General features: G+C 39.7%; 2 protein-coding genes across 2 annotated transcripts; one reads left to right on the forward strand and one right to left on the reverse strand.

Moving 5' to 3' along the window:
* Positions 1 to 9,283: 9,283 nt before the first annotated feature.
* Positions 9,284 to 15,799, reverse strand: TWNK (twinkle mtDNA helicase). The gene is made up of 5 exons (XM_014064837.2): positions 14,309 to 15,799; positions 12,556 to 12,796; positions 10,820 to 10,927; positions 10,297 to 10,438; positions 9,284 to 10,166 (listed from the first exon to the last, which is right to left on the reverse strand). The coding sequence occupies exons 1-5, from the start codon at positions 15,507 to 15,509 to the stop codon at positions 9,837 to 9,839; spliced, it is 2,022 nt and encodes a 673-aa protein (XP_013920312.2). The 5' UTR covers positions 15,510 to 15,799; the 3' UTR covers positions 9,284 to 9,836.
* Positions 15,800 to 16,579: 780 nt separating this feature from the next.
* On the forward strand, positions 16,580 to 20,430 carry MRPL43 (mitochondrial ribosomal protein L43). The gene is made up of 3 exons (XM_014064832.2): positions 16,580 to 16,753; positions 17,996 to 18,102; positions 19,959 to 20,430. The coding sequence occupies exons 1-3, from the start codon at positions 16,623 to 16,625 to the stop codon at positions 20,183 to 20,185; spliced, it is 465 nt and encodes a 154-aa protein (XP_013920307.1). The 5' UTR covers positions 16,580 to 16,622; the 3' UTR covers positions 20,186 to 20,430.
* The last annotated feature ends 846 nt before the right edge of the window (positions 20,431 to 21,276 follow it).

The following is a 21,276-nucleotide window of genomic DNA, read 5'->3' on the forward strand; positions in this document are numbered from 1 at the left end:
GGAAGTTTAACAGACCCATTTAAAATCAAGAAAGGTACAAGACAGGGTTGCCCCCTATCGCCAATATTGTTTATTATAACCCTGGAATTATTGTTGAATAAAATATGGGGATCAGATGATTTACAGGGAATCAAGATTAGGCATCAAGAATATAGATTATTTACATTTGCAGACGATTTGGTTATAACATTAATCCAACCACAGAAATCTAGCAAGGTTTTAATGAATATGATTAATCAATATGGCCAAGTATCTGGATTTAAAATAAATTTAGGGAAAACAAAGATGCTAGTTAAAAACATGAACACTAATCAAAGAGAAGATTTAGAAGAAATGACAGGATGTGAAATAGTTAAAAAGGTTAAATATCTAGGAGTCTACATCTCAACCTCAAACGGGAAACTATATAAGTATAATTATAAGCCACTATGGTGTAGCATACAGATAGAGATGAAAAACTGGGAAAAATTACAATTATCCTTGTTGGAAAGAATAGCAGCAGTGAAAATGAATGTCTTGCCTAAATTCTTATTTCTTTTTCAAATGATACCAATACTTTAAAAAGATGCAAACTTGCTAGAATGGCAGAAGGGTATTAACAAATTTGTTTGGGCAGGGAAGAAGCTGAGAATAAAACTTAAAATAATGCAAGATGTACGTGAGAGAGGAGGTTTGAAATTGCCAAATCTAAAACTATATTATGAAGCAGTAGTTACTGTTGCAATACTGGAAGAAGGAAGATTTGCCTACTATTCAAGAATGGACATTAAAAGTAACAAACCTAGCAGAGATGGCTAAAATATCAGCATATCACCAGGATCACTCAAATGAGAGATATAAACTGGAGTGGAGAAGATGGATTGACTATATTCAAAATAAATATGGGACTAAGAAATTCCAGATAGTTTATGACTGAAAAAATAAGGAATGATATAATCTGTTTAGAGTTAGCCTAGCAAAGAGGAGTTAAAGCTCAAATGAAAGATGATACTTTCTTTAAGTTTATTTTAGAACATCTTTGTTAAAGATTTATACCCTGTATTTGTTCTGGGAAGTCGGGGGGGGGGGGAGTTGGGGAGGTTCGGGGGGGAGGGCAGGGGGGAGGTAAACATTTGCAAAAGTTTTTTTCTCTAAAAATTTTCAATTAAAAAAAAGAAACGATGTTACATTTGTAGAGAGTAAGGAACTGCAAGAAAAAAATGTTTCATGATGCTGTTAATGTTTGAATGGCAGCCTCACTTGTTCTTGCACAGATTGATTGGCATGCTTATCATTGGGCGCTCACTTTCATTTGGGCACTCCTACACAGGAGCAGCAAGAGAAACTGGCTTCCGTGATCGTTCTTGATAGTCACCATTTTTGACTGCATCTCATAATTTTGCAGAATTACGGGAAATACAGTCAGAAGTCAGGAGAAAAAAGCTAACTTTGTGCACAAGTCATAATGTGGTTTCTTTGATTTGGCCTTAGTTTGCTATAGAAATCAAGGCATTGTGGTTTATGAGTAGTAGTTAATGGTTTGTAGTATTGTGGTTTATTCAATGAACCATACTAAAACAGTGGCTTACCACTATGTATGAATTGCTACAATATTATAGAACTCAAAAGAAGCCAGAGGTGTTTCTTCCTCATTTATACAAAAAGACATGAACAGGATTCCTAAATGCCATGGCCACTCATTTGTATCTCCAATTAATCAAAGCTGAGCTGAATAAGGTCCATTCAATATACATTTCCATGCAACCTGAAAAAAATATAGTCTTCTGATATGTAGTCAAGATTACAGTCACAATGGAGGCACGGATGGTGGGAGGGAAGTGTAAGGATCATGGGATGTTTTGCATTTTCCAGAAAAGCATTTCTCAACCTAGGAGGTGAACGGAATTTTCAGAGGGGGATGAAGCAATATGAAATTTTTAGAAACATCAATGCAAAAATAAAATCTTATGTTGTAGTAGGGAGCATCAACAGAGGTGGACAGGCTGATGGGAGGGAAATGTATTGCTGTAATATTTTGCCTAACACATTTAATAACCAGTATCATTTAAAAGAGTCATGGTGGCACAGTGGTTAGAATGCAGTATTGCAGGCTCACCGTTCACTGCCAGCAGTTTGATTCCCACCAGCTCAAAGTTGACTCAGCCTTCCCTCCTTCCAAAGTCGGAAAAATGAAGACCCAGATTGTTGGGGGCAATATACTGACTCTGTAAACCACTTAGGGAGGGCTCTAAAACATTTGGAAGCAGTATACAAGTCTAAGTGCCATTGCTATTTGCATGGTGATATTATACCAATGTGATATCAATAAGCTTAGTAATGGAACCCTGTTGGTGGGCACATTTCACACTTCAAAAAGATGTTGTTGCTTCTATCAGGTCAATATTGATAAGCTTACCCATTCATAAAATGTATGCCATAAGAGTTATCACATACAAGGCAAGGTTTATCAGAATATCCCTGCTATTTCCTCTAGCCTCATATCCCCAATCCACTTTCTATAAGATGCTCTGTATTATGTATGTTTGCTATTCTTTTTCTGGGCAGAGAGCTACACTTTCTGAAAAGTGCTAATTCTAGATACCCATCATTTAATGAGGCTAGAGGCATTCTTAGAAATGGACTCTGGAAGCTGGTATATTGTAGACTCCTAGTTTTTTACACACAGATTGGCTGGGTATACCAAAGCACCAAATGGATACCTTTCAGAATCAGAAGAGCTGGAAAAATCCTTGGAGATCTTCCACTCCAGCTGCCTGCTCAAACAGGAGATCCTATACCATTTCAGACAAGTGACTGCCCAGTCTCTTCTTAAAAACCTCCAGTGATGAAGCATCCACATCTGAAGGCAAGCTTTTTCACAGGTTAATTGTTCTCATTGTTAGGAAGTTTATCCTTAATTCCAGATTGCTTCTCTCCTTGATTAGTTTCCATCCATTATTTCTTGTCCTGCCCTCTGTTGCTTTGGAAAATAAAATGACCCCCTCATCTTTGTGGTAACCTCTCAAATACTGGAATACTGCTACCGTGTTCCCCCCTAGTCCTTCTTTTCTCTATTTCCACCTTTGTGGCACAGACATAAGACCCTGGCCTTAACCCATTGTGTCATAACTGGAGCTGGTGGTTCCAGATCGAATGTTCTCAGCTTATAGTGATACGGTTTCTTTGGTTTAATCTTTGTGTCATATGTGAATCTATTTTGTGATTTGTAAACTACAGTTTGAGTGAAGTAAGCCATAATACTTTATTCAACAGTGTGCAATTTGAAAACATAGCCTCGATGTTTCAAATAGGTTTTCTTGGTTCCTCCAAGTGACTTTGAACTGCAGCTCCCAGTCTATCTTTCAATTGGCCATCTTGGGTGAAATTCCTGGGAACATAGTTTCCTCTTGTAATGTAGGTGATAAAGGCATCATTTGAATAATGAGCAAAAGAGCTGAACAAGAAAGGGGCTGAGACTTGGTCAGTGCTACAGACCTTGCACAACACAATGGGATGTGCTGGGATTGCAAAAGTAAAGCAAAGCTACTTCTTTGTTGCTGGCCTTTTTCACACTTGGCAATCTGATGCTGTTGACTGAGCTTCTTGCCCAGAACAGTAAGCAGCTTTTTTCCCTGTTGCCTCCACCACTTATGGGCAGGCATTTTCCTCTACTGGCTAGCATTCCTTCTTCCCCACTCAAGCTTAACTTGTTCTTTGGTTTGGTGCAAGAAATTCTTTTGTAACTGGTCTTAAGGGAGAGTGAAGAAACTGTTCAATTCTGTTTAAGAATCAATTTGCCAGTTAGGTAAACCTTTCAGATAGTTATTGCAGGCCTGGAAGGAGGATCACTAGGAGGGAGAATTAGAGATAAAAAAAGAGAATAGCAACTAGGAATTTGATCCTCTAAATTAGCTCTCTTGCTCTGCTGCTGCTGCTGCCTGAAGCTGAACTGCATCCAGCTGTCTGGGAGAAAACTCCTCATGTCTGCGGTTAGGACAGCAGAGCCAAGAGGCAGCTGCAGATTTCCCCAGCACCCCTTTTTTCTCCTCAGTCTGTAGCTCTCAAAAGTTTTCTCAGGATCATGAGGGGGCAGAAACACATTCTATTTCTCTTTCGCTAGAAAGATCACCGATGTGCCTACCAATTTATTTAATTACCGGTGTTAAATTTATATAGCCTCCCATTTCACGTATGACTCCAGATGGCACATACAATTAAAAAGAATAAAAACAAACTATCAAAACAATTGAATAGCCCAAAACACTAAAATAGAATTTAAAAGTTAAACATCTATAAATAGAACTAAAAAACATGGGAGAGAGCATTTCAAAACAAACATGAATCTTGTAACTATTTTGCAGGCTCTATACCAGTGGTGGGTTGCAGGTGGTACGCCCCGGTATGGGCATACAGGAGCCTGCCTGGAGCACCAGGTACCGTTCTGGTACGATGCTCCAGAGGGCCCACCCGCCCGCCTGAGCTCCTTACCTGTCCTTTAAAGCCTTTGGCGCTTCCGCGCACCGGCATGGCACATACAGCATCTGTGCGACGCTCCACTGAGCAGCTGGAGCATCATGGAGGTGTCACTGGCAGGTATGGTACATGCACGCACCGTGCACATTCATGTGGAGGATGCCGGGCCCCATTGCAACTGTACGGGAATCCACCACTGCTCTATACTTCCATGGGATCTCCAGGCTCAATGACAAAACCAGTTTTAACGACCTTCTGGGAGGGCAACAGGTTCAGGTCAATGTCATCTTGGAATAAAATGTTCTAAGGGTGGGTGTCATGGCAGAAAAACTCATCCTGGGTTCTGTGAAATGAATCTCTTTATAGTATCCATAACATACTCCTCCTGCCAGACCTGATGGGATGGGTGGAAGTAACCAGGGAGAGACGTCCCACAAATAACATGGCACCTTGATATGTAGGGCTTTAAATGTCATAACCAACACATTGAATTGAACCTTGAACATTTACATCTGGTCTTTCACCATTTAGATCAATTTAAACAATCTAAAAAAATCAGTGACTTAAAAAAAAAAGATGGCACACACAAATTGTAATGCGGCTGTTGGATTTTGGTATGACACGTTTTCTGAATTGAAACTTTATGTCTGGTAAGCCATGCCTTGCAATTCAATATGGAACATAAAGCTCCCAGCTATGACTTACTCAACAAACTATGCCTATGCCAATTATGGCCATCAAGTGACCTACATATATATTTGAAGGCCAGGTTCATACACCACACTAAACTGTGAAATACTCTATAGACCTAATCCTCAGTAAATTATAGAGTATACTATGGTAAGGCAAACCTTGGCTTAGCATGATTTATAAAGTCAAATACTGACCAAAGTGTTATAGGTTAAACTAGTTTTGCCAGATTTGATATAGGAGGGCTTCGCTTGAGGGATGCAGATCATTAATGAGAACTCCAGTTAATTAAAGGGCCACTTCTAAACCAGTATAGCCAGCCCAAACAAGATAATTAGGAATTGGTAGAAACCAGGACCTCCTGTTGTTAGAGAACAACAGTGATTCTGCCTTGAAGAACAGGAATATGGTCTCTGAAACACTATGAAACTTGCAGTGCTAATTTACTTTACAACGAAGTGATTTTATGTACAGTATTACATGCATGAACATGCTTATTGTAATACTGTATGGCCATTCTTAACTTTCCATCTTCTATAAAAGCTGGATCTTTATACTGCCTGTTTAAGGAGGGGAAAGGTAAGGAAATACCTGAAATTCCCTATGTACTAGAAAATAAGCCTTATGAACTCCATGCCACTTGCTTTAGGCAGATTATATTTTCCTTAATACTCCAATAATCAAACTTCATCTCAGGGATAACAAAACCACTTAACACGCCTTTTGCAAGGATAATCCAATGCTCAATTCTTAAAGGAGTGAACTTCAGATGCAACATACATTTCATTAAACCATGCATTTCATAGAGCTGGAGGGTAATGAATCACATGCAAACAATATATGGATAAACATGGTCTGAAATAGAAAAGCCAGAAAAATTTACAAAAGTGTGAAACATAAAAAAAATTGTAGTTGTGATTTGAATGCCTGTGAGGAACAATTGGTTCTGAACTCTGGGAAGAGTCATCTGTCCCTTTTCTGACCGCCTATGGTGAGAGATGCTTATAAGCCATGACTGAGTGGTCAGGAAAGTTTCAAATCACCTGGATTTCCACATGATTATTAAGCCACAGCAGGAAGTTGATTGTTGTTTGGTGTCATGTGACAGCTCAACCATTGCACTCTGCAAACAGTGGTTATTAAGTAATGTGTAAACCCAGCATATTCTGACATTCCAAACTATAAAAACATAGTTTATCATGATGTGCAAACCAAGAAATTATTTATCAGCCAAACTTGTCTCACAGGACATTTGTGAAGATGACAGTGTGAGAGAAAAAATGACATTTCTGTTATAAATTAAACTAATCTTTCCATGCGTGGCATTATTTATGCTGGACTACATAGTTGGACTTCCCCACTCCCATAAAACCTGTAATGTCCTCTTAAATCTGAGATGCACAGCAGCCCACCCCACCTCACAGGGTTGTTATTTTGGGAAAATAGGGAATACAAGTACTCCTTGATTTACCAGTTCATTTAAGTTACACCGGCATTGAAATAGGTGACATGATCACTTTTCACACTTACAACTGTTGCAGTATGACCAGTCACATAATCAAAATTCATATGCTTGACAATTGGCACACATTTATGATGGTTGCATTGTCCCAGGATCGTTTCATCACTTTCTGACGAGCAAAGTCAATGGCGAAGACAGACTCACTTAACAACTGTGTTACTAACAACTACAGTGATTCATTTAACAACTGTGGCAAGAAAAGTCATAAAATAGGATAAATTCACTTAACCGTCTTGCTTAGCAACTGAAATTTGGGGCTCAATAGTGGTTTTAAGTTGTAATAGTTATAATAGGTACCACCTCAGAGGGAAGGGGAAGGTAACAGAGTCCCGTGCACCATATAGCCATGCTGGCCACATGACTACAGAAGTGTCTTCTGACAATGTTGGCTCACTTGCCTAAGAAATGGAGATGAGCGCTGCGCCCTAGTGTCAGACACAACTGGACAGAGTGTCAGGCCTGCAATTATATTCCTGTTAGGATCTTTGGCCTGCCACACTTTCTTTTAATTCATTATGCTTTTTATTAGTGTAGTAGTTGGGAGGGGGGAATAGAAAGTAGCAGGATTGTGGAATGTATTGTTTCATTCTTTTCTAGAAGACGGTCATCTTTTGTCTCCGCACTTTTACACCTGACTGGAAGCAGCTGGGTGGAGATGACAGCGTGGAAGAAGATTGGACCATGTGATGGATTTGTGGGTGTGGGGACAAGATCATGAACTTTTAACTGGATGGAATCCCAGGAAGCTCTTTAGAATTGGGATTACACAGATGTGCTAAAATGTCTGATTTATTAAATTGGAACTTTAAGGATTGTTTTGCCTTGGACTCTGATTTAATTCTACATGATATTTGGAACGCTGACACAGAGAAGCCTTTGCCTTTTTTATAATAAAGACAGGATAACAATTTAATAAAGAGACATTGCCAATCTTGATTCAGTTTGTGAAAAATAAATTCATTCTTGAAGGTTGGTACCATCTCTCCTCATACTGCAGGAAGAATAAATTGAAACAGGGAATGGTCATAGTGACTATATTTTCCCAGAATAGTGTGTAAAACAGAAACCAAGTCATTTGTAGCAATCAGTTATCATATGGCCATTTTTGTATGGGGCGCCGTATAGCACAACAAATTCAATCCTAAAGAATTTGCAGGCTGTTTTTTCAGAATACTGAGGTATGGATTTGGTGTGAAATACGTTATTGGACCAAGATTTAGTTTTATGTTCCAAAGAAGAAAGCATTTGTAGCTCAGGATAGTTGAGTTCTTGATGCTAAGTTTGGTTTGCATCCAATGTTACCTAGCCCGAGTTATGAACCATCTGCAAGCAAACAACCAAGTCAAAGAGCGCCTAGAACTCATTTTTATGTCTCATTCCTGCCCACTTTGAGCCAGCAATCCAATTTAACTCAAATATTATTGTTGCAGGGAGAACTTGGTGGGTTTAAATTAGCGAGAACAGGGAAAGCAAAAGATGTTGTGATATTAAGCTAGAAACCTTTGAAAATGTAAAAATATTTCCTGGAAGGTTATTCTTACAGCTGAAAGGATTACAGAGAGAAATTCAATATTTTCTAATATAAATTTCAAGAATCTTATCTATACTGTAAGCATTCCTAAAAAAAATTCTCACAGAAATTTCTTCAATTTTTGAGGCTGTAGAAAAGAATGTATGCGTTAGCATGGAAATCAGAAGAAATGCCCTCAGTTTGAACAGACAAGTAAAAACCTAAGTCAAGCTGACCTCTGGCGGAGAACAGAAGGAATATCACACTTCTGCCAATGCAAATGTTTAAAGCAGTGCTTCCCAACCTTTATTTGGCCATGCCTCACCTAAGTTTTTCTAAAATCCTGATGCTCGCCCTGTGACATATAATTCTTACTTTATTCAAAAAGTGAACTCTATCCACAGGGAGGAAGCCTAAAAGGCCATTAACTTAGTTTAAACAAGGTTAATTGCCCCCATTAAAAATCAAGTAGCTCCCCCGTGGGGCTTGGGCCCCATGTTGGGAACCACTGGTTTAAAGTGATCTAAATGATGTGTTTATATTGCATGTGTTTGAAAAATATTTACAGCAAACCCAAAACTTTGTGGTTTTGCATTTCTAGCACTAGAGTGAACCAGATTAAGAAAGAATGACATAACCTAAAGATGTCATATCAAGGCACAGCCTACAATGAGTAAGGCATCCTCCCCAGAATGTCACAGAATAAAACTTTTTATTTTCCTATCAAAGTCTTTTACCATGCTCAATTATCATTTTAAAAAAACAATGCTTTCCTTTTTCTTGTACAATGGAAACAAGACACTCATAAGTCTCCTTTTCAATACAAGTTTTCCTAAACAGGAAATAAAGTGAATATAAATTTCCTACAGTCAACCACTGAAACTGGAAGGCTGGGTCATGAAATAAAGCCAGGAGAACCTGTACAAAATGTTAACTAAAATCAATGTGGAAATCATTAAAGGTATAGCAATGCTTTTTGAATAAAGCTGCATACCTTTCTTCATGATTTTTCCATAGCCCCCTTACAGGTACATGGGTATGTGCATTTCCCTTTTAATCTTTCTAATTTTATCACACAATTCTCCAGCTTTTCTTTTTGGGGGGGGGGGGAGTTTATATTGGAAATTTTAATTTTTCCAATCATTATTGTGCCTAGTACTACAGAATTCAATCAGTATTTGTGATTCCACACCATGATTTATCACACTAGCTTGCAGGGAACCTTGACTGTATCCTCATGTACATACAGTATATACAGGAGACAACTTACATTACATTGGTGTTCCCTGCAGCTATATTATTCCTTCCTTGTTGCAAGTAGACATTATGTATCTCTTAACAAAAACACAATTCCTTCCTTGCACATACGCACTGTATGTGCAGCTGAGCCTTTCTGCTGCACGTACTAGATCTGCTCTTTATTCTGGATGGCAAGGGAAATAATCCAAGTTTCTTTTCAGATTAATTCTTAATAGTAAATAGTGCTATAAACCCTGCTACCATTCACAGTTCTCCTCTGCAACTGGTTCCAATGAAAAAGAGCTGCAACAGAGCAAGAAGAACTTGACCAATGCCTATATGGTTGGACTGATTACTCCTATAATCAAATGAACCACAGTGATTCTGCTGGCTGCAAATCCTTTCTGAATAAAATTCAATTCCTCATGGCTTGTTGGGTTCATCGGGTGATACATTTAAGGCAGCTTTTGTGCTCTTATTGGATTGTTTCTGGGATCGTTGCTTCTTTGGAACTTCTCCAGCAGCTGCTACAGGTTTTTGAACTGGCTCCTCGGTGTCCTCTTTTACCTTCTTTACTCTAGTTTTGCTTTTGACAGGGTTAGAGAATGTAAGGCAAGTTTTGTTGAATTCCAGGGGAAATATTCCCACATCTCCATCAAAGCGATTCTTGGAGACCTGTAAGTAGCGCCTGCCTGGTCCTGTTGTTAATTTCCTATCCTGCAGGATCAGCACATTGTCAGCCTCTTGGCTGGCCTGCAAGAAAGATAAAGAAAAATAACACTATGATTAGAACAGGGCAAATGGGAGGATTCATTGGCTGGATGGCTGGATGAGTAGATATATGTCTAGTTCCTTGGAAAAACTTTTATCAAGAAGGATTTACCTTTGCAGATCCAAAAATGGAAGATGTTTGCAGCTCCCTTTCTTCATCTTCCTTCCGTGGATGAATGATCAGTGTTACATGGCAGTTGTTGTCTGTAGCAAATTTTCGGAAGGTACCCACAATGTAGTCTTGGAGAGCAAGCCTAGGCAGCAATATGGCAGTATAAATAACACTTCACTGTAAAAACTCATGAATAGCTGAAAAAATATGTTTTTCTTTCTCAAATAGAAAGCAAATAGCACTAAATTGATAGGCGGATACAAAATAGATATTTAACACTCCTCTTTAGTACACACCCTGAAATGTTATGGCGTTAAAAGCTATGTCAATTTAGGTCAGAACAGGCATAATCCTGAGCAAATGTTTAACTATGAATAAGCAACTGGAAACAGGATTGTGGGATTTACACATGCTCTTTTCATGGCTCTCCACGCAGCTTGCAAAATGTGGACTGAGCAAGAGAAAAAGAACAATGTTATAAACTGTGATTCTATGCTAAGGAAACATGAAATGAGAGGATTACCTGTCCACACTGAGTTGCTCCTGGCCCATCATAAACTGGAGATTATCGATGATAACATGAGTAATATCATACATGTACACAGCATGGAGCATCGTATCAATTACTGTCCTGGATGAAAAAATTATTAGTTACACACATGTAGAGTTTAATTTACTCTGCCACTCCTACCTAGGAAGAGATCAGACCAAGTTCAAATAATGAGCTTTTAAACAGAAACATTTGCTGCAGATTAAAACATGTCCACAGTCTCAATTAATTCAGAGTAACAAATACATTTATAAAGTTAATGACTAAATAAGGTATCTTAAAACCCTCAGAATCCCAGGAAAAGTTAATTTCATTAATAGCATTCAGGACAAAGAATGAGGAGTTAAAGAACTTCTCTGAAACATTCATTTACACATTGCAATTTGTATCCTACATTAAAGGAAACCACATGACATTGCATATCTAAGGGAAACCAACTGCCTTAACTTAAAATAGTGTACTCACTGTGTAATTTGAGACCAGTCTCAATATTTGCTAGGCAAAGGGTGCTTTGTAACACTTTCCACTCAACCTATGCTAGAATATCTCGGGATTTTCCCAGACTAACATTACATAAAGGTAAAGGTTTCCCTCACACATATGTGCTAGTCATTCCCGACTCTAGAGGGCAGTGCTCATCTCCGTTACAAAGCTACTGAGCCAAGGTGGCGCAACTGAGCCAAGGTGGCGCAGTGGTTAAATGCAGCACTGCAGGCTACTGCTAGATCAGCAGGTCAGCGGTTCAAATCTCACCGGCTCAGGGTTGACTCAGCCTTCCATCCTTCCGAGGTGGGTAAAATGAGGACCCAGATTGTTGGGGGCAATATGCTGACTCTCTGTAAACCGCTTAGAGAGGCCTGTAAGGCCTATGAAGCGGTATATAAGTCTACTGCTATTGCTATTGCTATTGCTAAAGAGCCAGTGCTGTCCGAAGACGTCTCTGTGATCATGTGGCCGGCATGACTAAATGCCGAAGGTGCATGGAATGCTGTTACCTTCCCACAAAAGGTGGTTCCTATTTTTTCTCCTTGCATTTTTACATGCTTTTGAACTGCTAGGTTGGCAGAAGCTGGGACAAGTAACGGGAGCTCCCTCCATTACATGGCACTAGGGATTCAAACTGCTGAACTGCCAATCTTTCTGATTGATAAGCTCAGCATCTTAGCCAGTGAGCCACCGTGTCCCTAACATTACATAGAGCTAGTTAATGTAGTCTTACTTTGGCTTTACTACTAAATATTTCAACATATTTTTTCAAGGATACTTATTCAGTGGTACTTCAGTACTTGACTGCTTTGGAACTCATCGAATTTGGTACTTAATGAATTTGAGCAAAAATATTGTCCCAATACTCATCATGCTGTGATAGGAAAAGGGGGATGACTGCGGAGAATGGACAGGTCACTGACATAGGAAAAGGGAGAATCAGAAAGTACTTCCAGGCTAAACAAAGGGTCACATGGTAAGTCACGTGGTCTGCTTGTTTCTCATTTTTAGTATTTGTTGAATCTCCCAGAACCAATTAGAAATGAATACTGAGGTACCACTGTATTTCTTACTGAATTATAATCTATTTGCTGCTAATTAAACAGAACTAAGACTGCAAACTCAGCATTACATTAATTATAGCACTGTTTTACTTCTACTGCCTCATAAAAAAGCAATAACCCACTATATACAAAGTAGGAAGCTGCTACCCCAAATTTTACTTGATGTTCTGTTGTCCATAGAAGGTCATGAAATGAAGTGGAAGATCCTCAAACTTGTCTGCCCACTCATCATATTTTTCCAGTTGCTCATCCAGTTTTTCCAAGGCAAACTGAGTAAGCATGATCTTGGCCAAGCGCACATTATGGATCTCAAAGCTGCCCCATAATGTATTAACGCCTTGCATGCAGAGATCCAGAGCATATTCACTTATGAAGGTGGTCTTCCCACTGCCTGTTGGACCTGATCCAGAAGGACAAAAGCACAATTAGTAAGAAAGGCAGTTTGATCCAATTTATGTAGAATCTGGTTTTACCTGGAACAAACTGGCAAGCCCTTTCCTTTGATGGGTACTTACATTGGCTGTAGGTGTAAATGGGGAACTATGTCACAACACAATATTTTCTCCATTGACTGTAACATCCCACTTACCCATTACAATAGTACTTCTAGTGGTTTGACCATTATTTAGTAATGTAATAAAAATCATGCTTGGGGGTGTATATCAACTGTCCCATAGACACTTCTGCTGAACAGTGCATATAGAATCAGTCAGAATTTCATTTACTTTCACCTTCACTTTTGCCAGAATTGGAAACATGCACAATTTAACTTAAGAAAATGCAGCACAGAAAATAAGTTAAATTTATTTTAGGCATCTCCAATACCTCTTCCCTTTTCTTCTAGTAATCATTACTTTTATTAAGTAAATTGTGCTTCTCCAGACAAAAATATCATATGGAAGCAGAAAATCTTGAGAAGCTTGAGGAAAACTGGTTTTCAAATCCTATGTCCGACAAATAAACCAAAATCTGACAAACAACTCAAGAACAATCCAGCAAATATTTTAATGATTACAGGTGAAACTTGAAAAATTAGAATATCGTGCAAAAGTTCATTTATTTCAGTAATGCAACTTAAAAGGTGAAACTAATATATGAAATAAGACTCATTACATGCAAAGCAAGATAGTTCAAGCCTTGATTTGTCATAATTGTGATGATTATGTCGTACAGCTCATGAAAACCCCAAATCCACCATCTCATTAGATTAAATGCAATCAATAAAACAAGGATTATACATAGAACAATATCGGACCTCTGAAAAGTATAAGCATGCATATGTACTCAGTACTTGATTTGGGCCCCTTTTGCAGCAATTACTGCCTCAATGCGGCGTGGCATGGAAGCTATCAGCCTGTGGCATTGCTGAAGTGTTATGGAAGACCAGGATGCTTCAATAGCGGCCTTCAGCTCTTCTGCATTGTTCGGTCTCATGTCTCTCATCTTTCTCTTGGCAATGCCCCATAGATTCTCTATGGGGTTCAGGTCAGGCGAGTTTGCTTGGCAATCAAGCACAGTAATCCATTGAACCAGGTTTTGGTGCTTTTGGCAGTGTGGGCAGCTGGAAAATGAAGTCAGCATCCCCATAAATCTTGTCTGCGGAAGGAAGCATGAAGTGCTCCAAAATCTCCTGGTAGACGACTGCGTTGACCCTGGTCTTAATGAAGCACAGTGGTCCAAAGTCCTTTTTTCTGATGAGAGCAACTTTTGCATCTCATTTGGAAACCAAGGACCCAGAGTATGGAGGAAGAATGGAGAGGTCAATCAAGCACAGTAATCCCACGGTCATTGAACCAGTTTTTGGTGCTTTTGGCAAAAGTTGCTCTCATCAGAAAAGATGACTTTGGACCAAGGAGCAAATAATAAAAGCAGGATATGAATAAATACATAAGTAAATAAAATATATACTCACCTGTGAAAACAGTGAGCTCTCCTTTGCGGTGACCTTTGAGAAGTTTGCTGAGTTCTGGAAAACGAGCCCATTTGACTCCGGCCACCTGATCTACATTGACCAGTTCCCCATACACCTCTTCCCGCAGTTGACAAAATGAAATTATAGATTTGTGGCCAGCTGGCAAAGCTGAGCGTAGAATCTTAGTAAGGTTCATACCACTGCTAAAAGCCTCTAAAGGTCGAAGCTGCTGGTCACTAGGTCGCACCAAATAACAACGCTTAGGATTCAGCTTACGTGCAAAATGTTTAGCAGATTCCCAGGACCGGAGATCTTCTCCTAACCATAATGTGATCCTTTTAAACTGTTCTAAGTAGGGAAGTAAGGCTGGGGGAAGACAAGAAATCCCACGAGGCAGAGCCAAGGTGGGTAAACCAGTCACTTGTTGCAACACCAGAGCATCCAACTCTCGGCCAGTCAACACTACTTCTGTATCACGCCGACTGATCCGAGGCAAACCAAAGAGATTGTGATAGGCATTGGGACGAGGCAACATATCCTCCACATGGTGCATTCGGTCTCCTTGGGGCTCAACTCTGAGGAGCTTCAATCCCTTCAAGCTAGTGCCAGAAGGACTGAACCATGGGAAGACCAATGCTTGAGCAGTCCGAAGAAAACGCACCCCAAAGTGTTTGAGAGTGGTATTCGACACGCAGGAAATGCCAAATGTAGCCTTGACTTCTTTTGTCTCCTGTTCATCCAGCAATTGCCAAAGAGGCAAGGCTCGGTCCCATATGTGCCTAGCATCCTCTCCACTTTGGTCATGTTGCTCGTTAATACTGTGCCTGTCGCTTAACGTTAGTCCTTTATCCTGCAGCTCTACGTTGGCCTGGAAGTCTTGCCAATTACCTTCGACCAGGGTGTCCGTGCAGATAAACTGGCCCGTGGTCTTATCAATAAAGAGGCTGTAACTATGGCGGTGCTGCTGTTTATCCCGCACAAAAATACTGGGCACGTGAATGCAACTGTAGCCATCGTGAAAGGGGATTTTCTGCGTTTTGAGGTACTGCCGGATCTCTGTGACCGAGGCAGGAGGAATCGGGTCCTGCACCGGTGGAAGCTTCTCCTGCTTGTAGTGCTTGCAAGGAGAGCTCCCAACAAGCATCCATTTACCTGGAAGGCGCCGGTGACGTAAAAGGAGCCGTGACGTCACCGAAAACATTTTTTCCTACGTCCGGGATCCCCGTCCTCTGAGCAGCCTCATAGGGTGGGACCTCCTCGCTCTACGACCCTGCAGTGCCGTCTCCTAAATGCCTTAACAGTCCCGCGGGAAGCACCTTGTTTTCCCTCCGAGAAGCAGGCGCCCTGCCTTTCTTATATTGCAAGAACCTCCTATACCGCTGCCCTCCTTCCAGCTTGCGGTGGAGCTGCAGCCCACATCCCCATCCCCGCCGCTCTCCCGACGTCTACAAAGCCTCCCCTCCGGCCGCAGCCTGCAGCTCCGGATCAGGGCATCGGCTTCCCACGTGCAGCTGCAGAAAGCGCGCCATGACCTTCCTTTAAATCCATCGCTTCCGAGAGCGGCTGCGGGGGCGGGAGAAGGACCAACCCGGAAACAAAGACCGGCTTGGCGGAACATACGGACTTTCCTCCATAGAGATAATACACATAAAATACAACTGATATACATCCCTCCCTGCTCATCTCGTTGCAGGAGAGTTTTCTGGCTTTCAAGCCCAAAGTGCAGAAATTCAAGGGCGGCAACCAAGAGTGGGAGTTCTTGGTACATCTGGCTGTTTTTGCAGCCTTATAAAGACCGTCGTAACCTAACCTCAGCCGAACACGCAAAGCCTTCCTGGCTATTTCTGTTGGTGCATCACACAAACTGGGTCCACATTGCAATTTTTAAATAGATGCTGACGCCCCAATGATTTATTTATTTAGTTAGTTTGTCACTCATGTACAAGATAACAGGAATAAGAATAAACATAGATAAAGAGCACAAATAAATGGGAACTGGGACGTTAGGCATGCTGGTGCGCTTATGCACGCCCCTACTATTCTTTCTTTCTTTCTCCCTCCCTCCCCCTCTTCCTTCCTTCTATCCACCCACCCACCCATCTATCACCCCTCCCCACTCTCGCGAAGATGGAATATCTCTATATTTCTTGCGAGTTCTTATCTCGCAGAAAAGGGGGAGGCGGCTTTAAAAGCAATTGCTGTTCCACGGGCACAGAGAGACTGTATGCTAGAGCGGCGCCGATTCCGTATTTGCTTCCTGCTTCGCTTCCTGTTCCGCTTCCGAGTTCCTGTACGCGTCGCGTTGCCAACGACGATGACCGGCCGCGGCACCGCGAGCCGTTTCTTGGCTAGTGTCTTGCGGAATGGCGTGGGCCGCTACGTGTGTCAGCTGCAGCGAATCACCCTGACGGTCAGCCAACACATGTCCAACTCGCTGGGCGCCAGGTGGGGAGAGAGAGGCGTTGCAGCAAGCGGGCCAGCTGGGGCCGTCTCTCTGCAGGCTTCGGAAGCGTCCGAATTCATTGTTAAGCAGCGCAGGTGTTAAGTGAGAGAAGAAAGACGGTTAGGGAACTGGGGGCTAAAACATATGAAAAACGGTTGCAGGAACTGGGTATGTCTAGTTTAATGAAAAGAAGGACTAGGGGAGACATGATAGCAGTGTTCCAATATCTACCCACAAAGAAGAGGGAGTCAAGCTATTCTCCAAAGCACCTGAAGGTAGAACAAGAAGCAATGGGTGGAAACTAATCAAGGAGAGAAGCAACCTAGAACTAAGGAGAAATTTCCTGACAGTTAGAACAATTAATCAGTGGAACAGCTTGCCTCCAGAACTTGTGAGTACCCCAACATTGGAGGTTTTTAAGAAGAGATTGGACAAACATTTGACTGGAATGCTATATAGGGTTTCTTCCTTGAGCAGGACTAGAAAATCTCCAAGGTCCCTTCCAACTCTTTCATTTGCTTCCTCCTTCCTGATGTTTGCCTAGCTTCTTAGGAACAAGAAGGAGAAGACCTGGTCTCCCTTTTGTGCCACAATGGCTGAGCCATGACTCCAGTTAATTGTATATGTATTTCACTTATTCCGTTCACTTGCTTTTCTCCCTCCCTATTTTTGTTTTAATATTACCATCCAAAGTAATCCCTTTGGTCCAAGGATGTAATAGAACTGGGCAATATTGCTATATTCTGTTCTTCATTCAACCCAATCTATTTTCAGACAGCAATTAAAAGTACTTTCTGTAAAGGCAGGATTAAACAATTGTGGTTAGAATTCACAAATAAAGGCTAGACAGTCTAATATTCAGTAGATTATTTGCACTGTTAAGTCTGTACAAACTTGTGGAATGCTTACTCCAAACATAGGCACCCTGGTACATGTTTTTTTTAAACAAATGATATTTATATACTTTGGTTCATTTGTACTCTGATACCATGAGATGCATAATATCACTCGGGTCTCCTTGGCATCATTGCATGCAAAACATTTGGAAATGCCTATTTCCACCTATTTTGGAAAAGAAGTGGACTTGGGGGACTTTTGTTCTAAGTGACTTCTCCAATCAAAATAATTTTATAGAAAAGTTCTATGTCCAAGTAGACTTCATTGCTTCAGCAGTGTAATCCCTCACTTGATTTAAGTGTATTTTTTAAAACACCTCAATGCAAATATTTTTTGTCTGGTTGTAGAGAATATGTTGAAGAAAAGATAGTGGATTTTGCAAGGCAGAACCCTGGGATTGTGGTTTATGTAAACCCAAAGAACTGCAGGATCCCCACATTGGTTGCTGAATACTGTGAGTATGGAATGTAATACTGAATAAAACCAAAAAGAGTATAATCTGTTTTTTTACTGCCATTAACCAAGAAATCTGCTCCTAAGATTTAAAGTCTTTTAGGAGATGTACTCAGCTCCCGCTTAAAACATAGTTTTCTATTTAGCCAAACCTTTTCAGTTGGCGTGATCTAATTGTTTCAGTGAAAATGTGAGTGTTATGTTAAGCTTGTGTGGACAGAAAGATTATAAATATGGAAAACAAAATGAATAAATTAATCACATGGGTGTTCTTTTTTTTACATTTTTTAAAATTTTTTGTTAAACACACACACAAAAATAATCATCTTACATTGCATCTTGTAGAAAGTGTGTCACTTGGTTACAATTAGCTGTTGCGCATCTCTTCCACAGTCATTACTTACATTCATATCAAATGTCAAAGTTCTTAATGAGTCTTACTTTCAACATATCATAGTTCTCATTTGACTGAAATTGTTTTAGTGTCCTTTTGCCTAGAATAATCCATAGTTAAAAACACAACCACCTAATGGCATTTCATTAATTATTACAGAGTCATCCAATAGCCTTAAACCTTTATAACATATTCTAAACAATTAGAATTAAGCCCTTTTCCCCACCCCCCACCCCAAATCACTGTTTACAATTTGTGTCCAGGTTCCTTTTGTTATGATAGTACATATATATATACATATATATACATATATATACATATACATATACATATACATCATATACATATACATATACATATACATATACATATACATATACATATACATATACATATACATATACATATACATATACATATACATATACATATACATATACATATACATATATATATATATATATATATATATATATATATATATATAATTAACTGTATCCCTTATCCTTATCATTCCATTGTTAGTTGTTATAATTAATATTGGTTAACAAAAATTCCATTACTGTTATATCTATTTTCTTCTCATCAAACCAAAATATATGTATACCTTATTGCCCTTATCAATTATTTATTTAACATAACTATCTATAAATAAGTAGTTATAAATTACTACTTACTAATTATAAAACTTAGTTAATTTTTTTGTTATCTACTTTCATATATCCAATACATGGGTGTTCTTTTAATAAGATTATGTAAGCACAGATACCTTCATTTTCTTGCCAAACAGTCAGCAGTAAAAACTTGACTTCTATCTATAACTGTTTATTCTATCTAAAACTATCCCCAATATGACAGTCCCCAGTGTGAAGTTTCCAAAAGATGACCTAATTAATTTACGAGCCTTGAGACAAAGTTCAAAAGAAATCCATTCATTTATTAGGATCAACATTTTGGCATGTTCTTCTGCGGAGCCGAAACTGATTCCACTTTATGGCACCTGAACTTGTATCCCCTCCCTTCAGTCTGTATCATAAATCACATCCACCAACAAGGTGCTGTGGCAGGCTATGAATGTGTGCATTTCACACGTTAGCTGTAGAAATATGAGACCTGACTCTGGTCAAAGGTATGCATGGCATTCTCCTCCCTTTTCTTTTTTATGTCAACTTGATAATAGCCATGGAAACGTTTTACAAGTTGACACCCAGATGTATTGAGATTGGAACTCCTAGTATTCTAAGGCAGCAGGTCTTTTGACCCTGCAAGGAAAAAATATCAGTCTCAGACCATCTTGATAGAATAATTAAGTAGAAATGACTATCTTCATTGGAAATTCTGAACAAGCTAATTTACACCATTAAAACATAAAATTATAGAGATTGAGGAATTGGAAACCCAAGCTAGCCAGACAAATGTGTCTTCTAAGATTGAACAAGGTTTTAAACAAATTTTCTTTCTAGTGAATGGAACTGTGAAGGAGGAGCCTTTAACCAGCAAGACTGCAGAAGAGATTGCAGATATTGTCCAAAAGATGGCTAACCAGTCTGGCCTAGAAATCATTCGTATCCGAAAACCTTTCCATACTGATAACCCCAGTATCCAAGGCCAGTGGCATCCTTTCACAAATAAGCCCAGTGTGCTCAATGTGCAAACAATAGGAGCCAGACTCCAGTCACTGGAAAAATGAAGCTATGCTGTATACCCTGTGACATTTATGGATGTGACGTCTCCTGCATGCAGGAAATCTTCATTTGCTTCCTTCCTTACCTAAGAGAGTACTGAAGGGAAATGACTGACTTGTGGTTGAGAACTGAACTATTTCTAAGTAAATTCTACTATTGGGTGGTTCTATGCCTGCATGGTTATGCTAGTAGCCTTCTTCCCATTGTACTTTGCAGTTTAATTCTTACTGAAATAAAGGATGAAACTTAATTTTCTCTAGCTCATTTTTTTAGATCAGACGCGGGAAGCTTGCAGTCTTTCCTCCCTACATAACAATTAGTTTTAAAATACAGAGAGGCTGATTGTGAGGGGTTCATGGTTCCAAAGAAGGAAATCATCCTGTTTTGAACACTCTTTTCCGAATTTCTCAGATTGAAGCATGTTTTTTATTAACTCCAGTTAACAGACCAACTGTCCTTTCCTGAAAAAAGTGACTGTAGTGTATACACCAGTAACTCCTAGGCTTCATTTATGTAACACATTATATATGGGACTGTCTTTTTGGATGGTTTAGAAAATAATACCCAAAGCCTGGAAAGTCTGAAAAGATTCAAAGAGTATTTGGGCTAAATGTTTTGCACTGACTACCAATTTGTTGCCAGATGAAATACACAGTGCTGCTTAGTATTTTTAAAATCAAGTATAATTTGGATTAGGCTATTTGAAAGAAGGCTTGTGCAAAACATTTTGTACAGAAGCCTAAATAGACTTCACATGGGAAGAGGAGAGATCATTGCTAGAAAATTTATATATGTATATCCTTTTTATTTTTAGATATAACTAAAGGTGATGAACATAACCAACATAGCATTCCTCCTCCTATTTTCCCCACAACAACCCTGTGAAGTGGGTTCGGCTCAGAGAGTGACTAGCCCAGTCACCTTTAGGACAACCATTTAAATATGAGCCAGCAGTGTGCAGCAACTGCCAAAAAAGCCAACACAGTTCTAGGCTGCATAAACAGAGGGCTAGAGTCAAGATCCCGTGAAGTTTCATAATGCCTTGGTAAGGCCACACTTGGAATACTTCATTCAGTTCTGGTCCCCACGATGTAAA

This window comes from Thamnophis sirtalis, unplaced genomic scaffold (genome assembly GCF_051295495.1).
Source record: "Thamnophis sirtalis isolate CommonGarterSnake01/CBP01778 unplaced genomic scaffold, rThaSir2_p1.2 scaffold_11, whole genome shotgun sequence".
NCBI classification, from domain to species: Eukaryota; Metazoa; Chordata; class Lepidosauria; order Squamata; family Natricidae; genus Thamnophis; species Thamnophis sirtalis.

Bases quoted from the DNA above. Each gene is read 5' to 3' on its own strand.
- MRPL43 (XM_014064832.2), top strand. From the start codon at position 16,623: ATGACCGGCCGCGGCACCGCGAGCCGTTTCTTGGCTAGTGTCTTGCGG. The intron at 16,754-17,995 runs GTGGGGAGAGAG...GTCTGGTTGTAG, and splicing joins TCCAACTCGCTGGGCGCCAG to AGAATATGTTGAAGAAAAGA. The intron at 18,103-19,958 runs GTGAGTATGGAA...TTTTCTTTCTAG, and splicing joins CACATTGGTTGCTGAATACT to TGAATGGAACTGTGAAGGAG.
- TWNK (XM_014064837.2), bottom strand. From the start codon at position 15,509: ATGTTTTCGGTGACGTCACGGCTCCTTTTACGTCACCGGCGCCTTCCA. The intron at 12,797-14,308 runs GTGAGTATATAT...CTTCTGGATCAG, and splicing joins AGAGCTCACTGTTTTCACAG to GTCCAACAGGCAGTGGGAAG. The intron at 10,439-10,819 runs GTAATCCTCTCA...ATTGCTGCCTAG, and splicing joins GAGCAACTCAGTGTGGACAG to GCTTGCTCTCCAAGACTACA.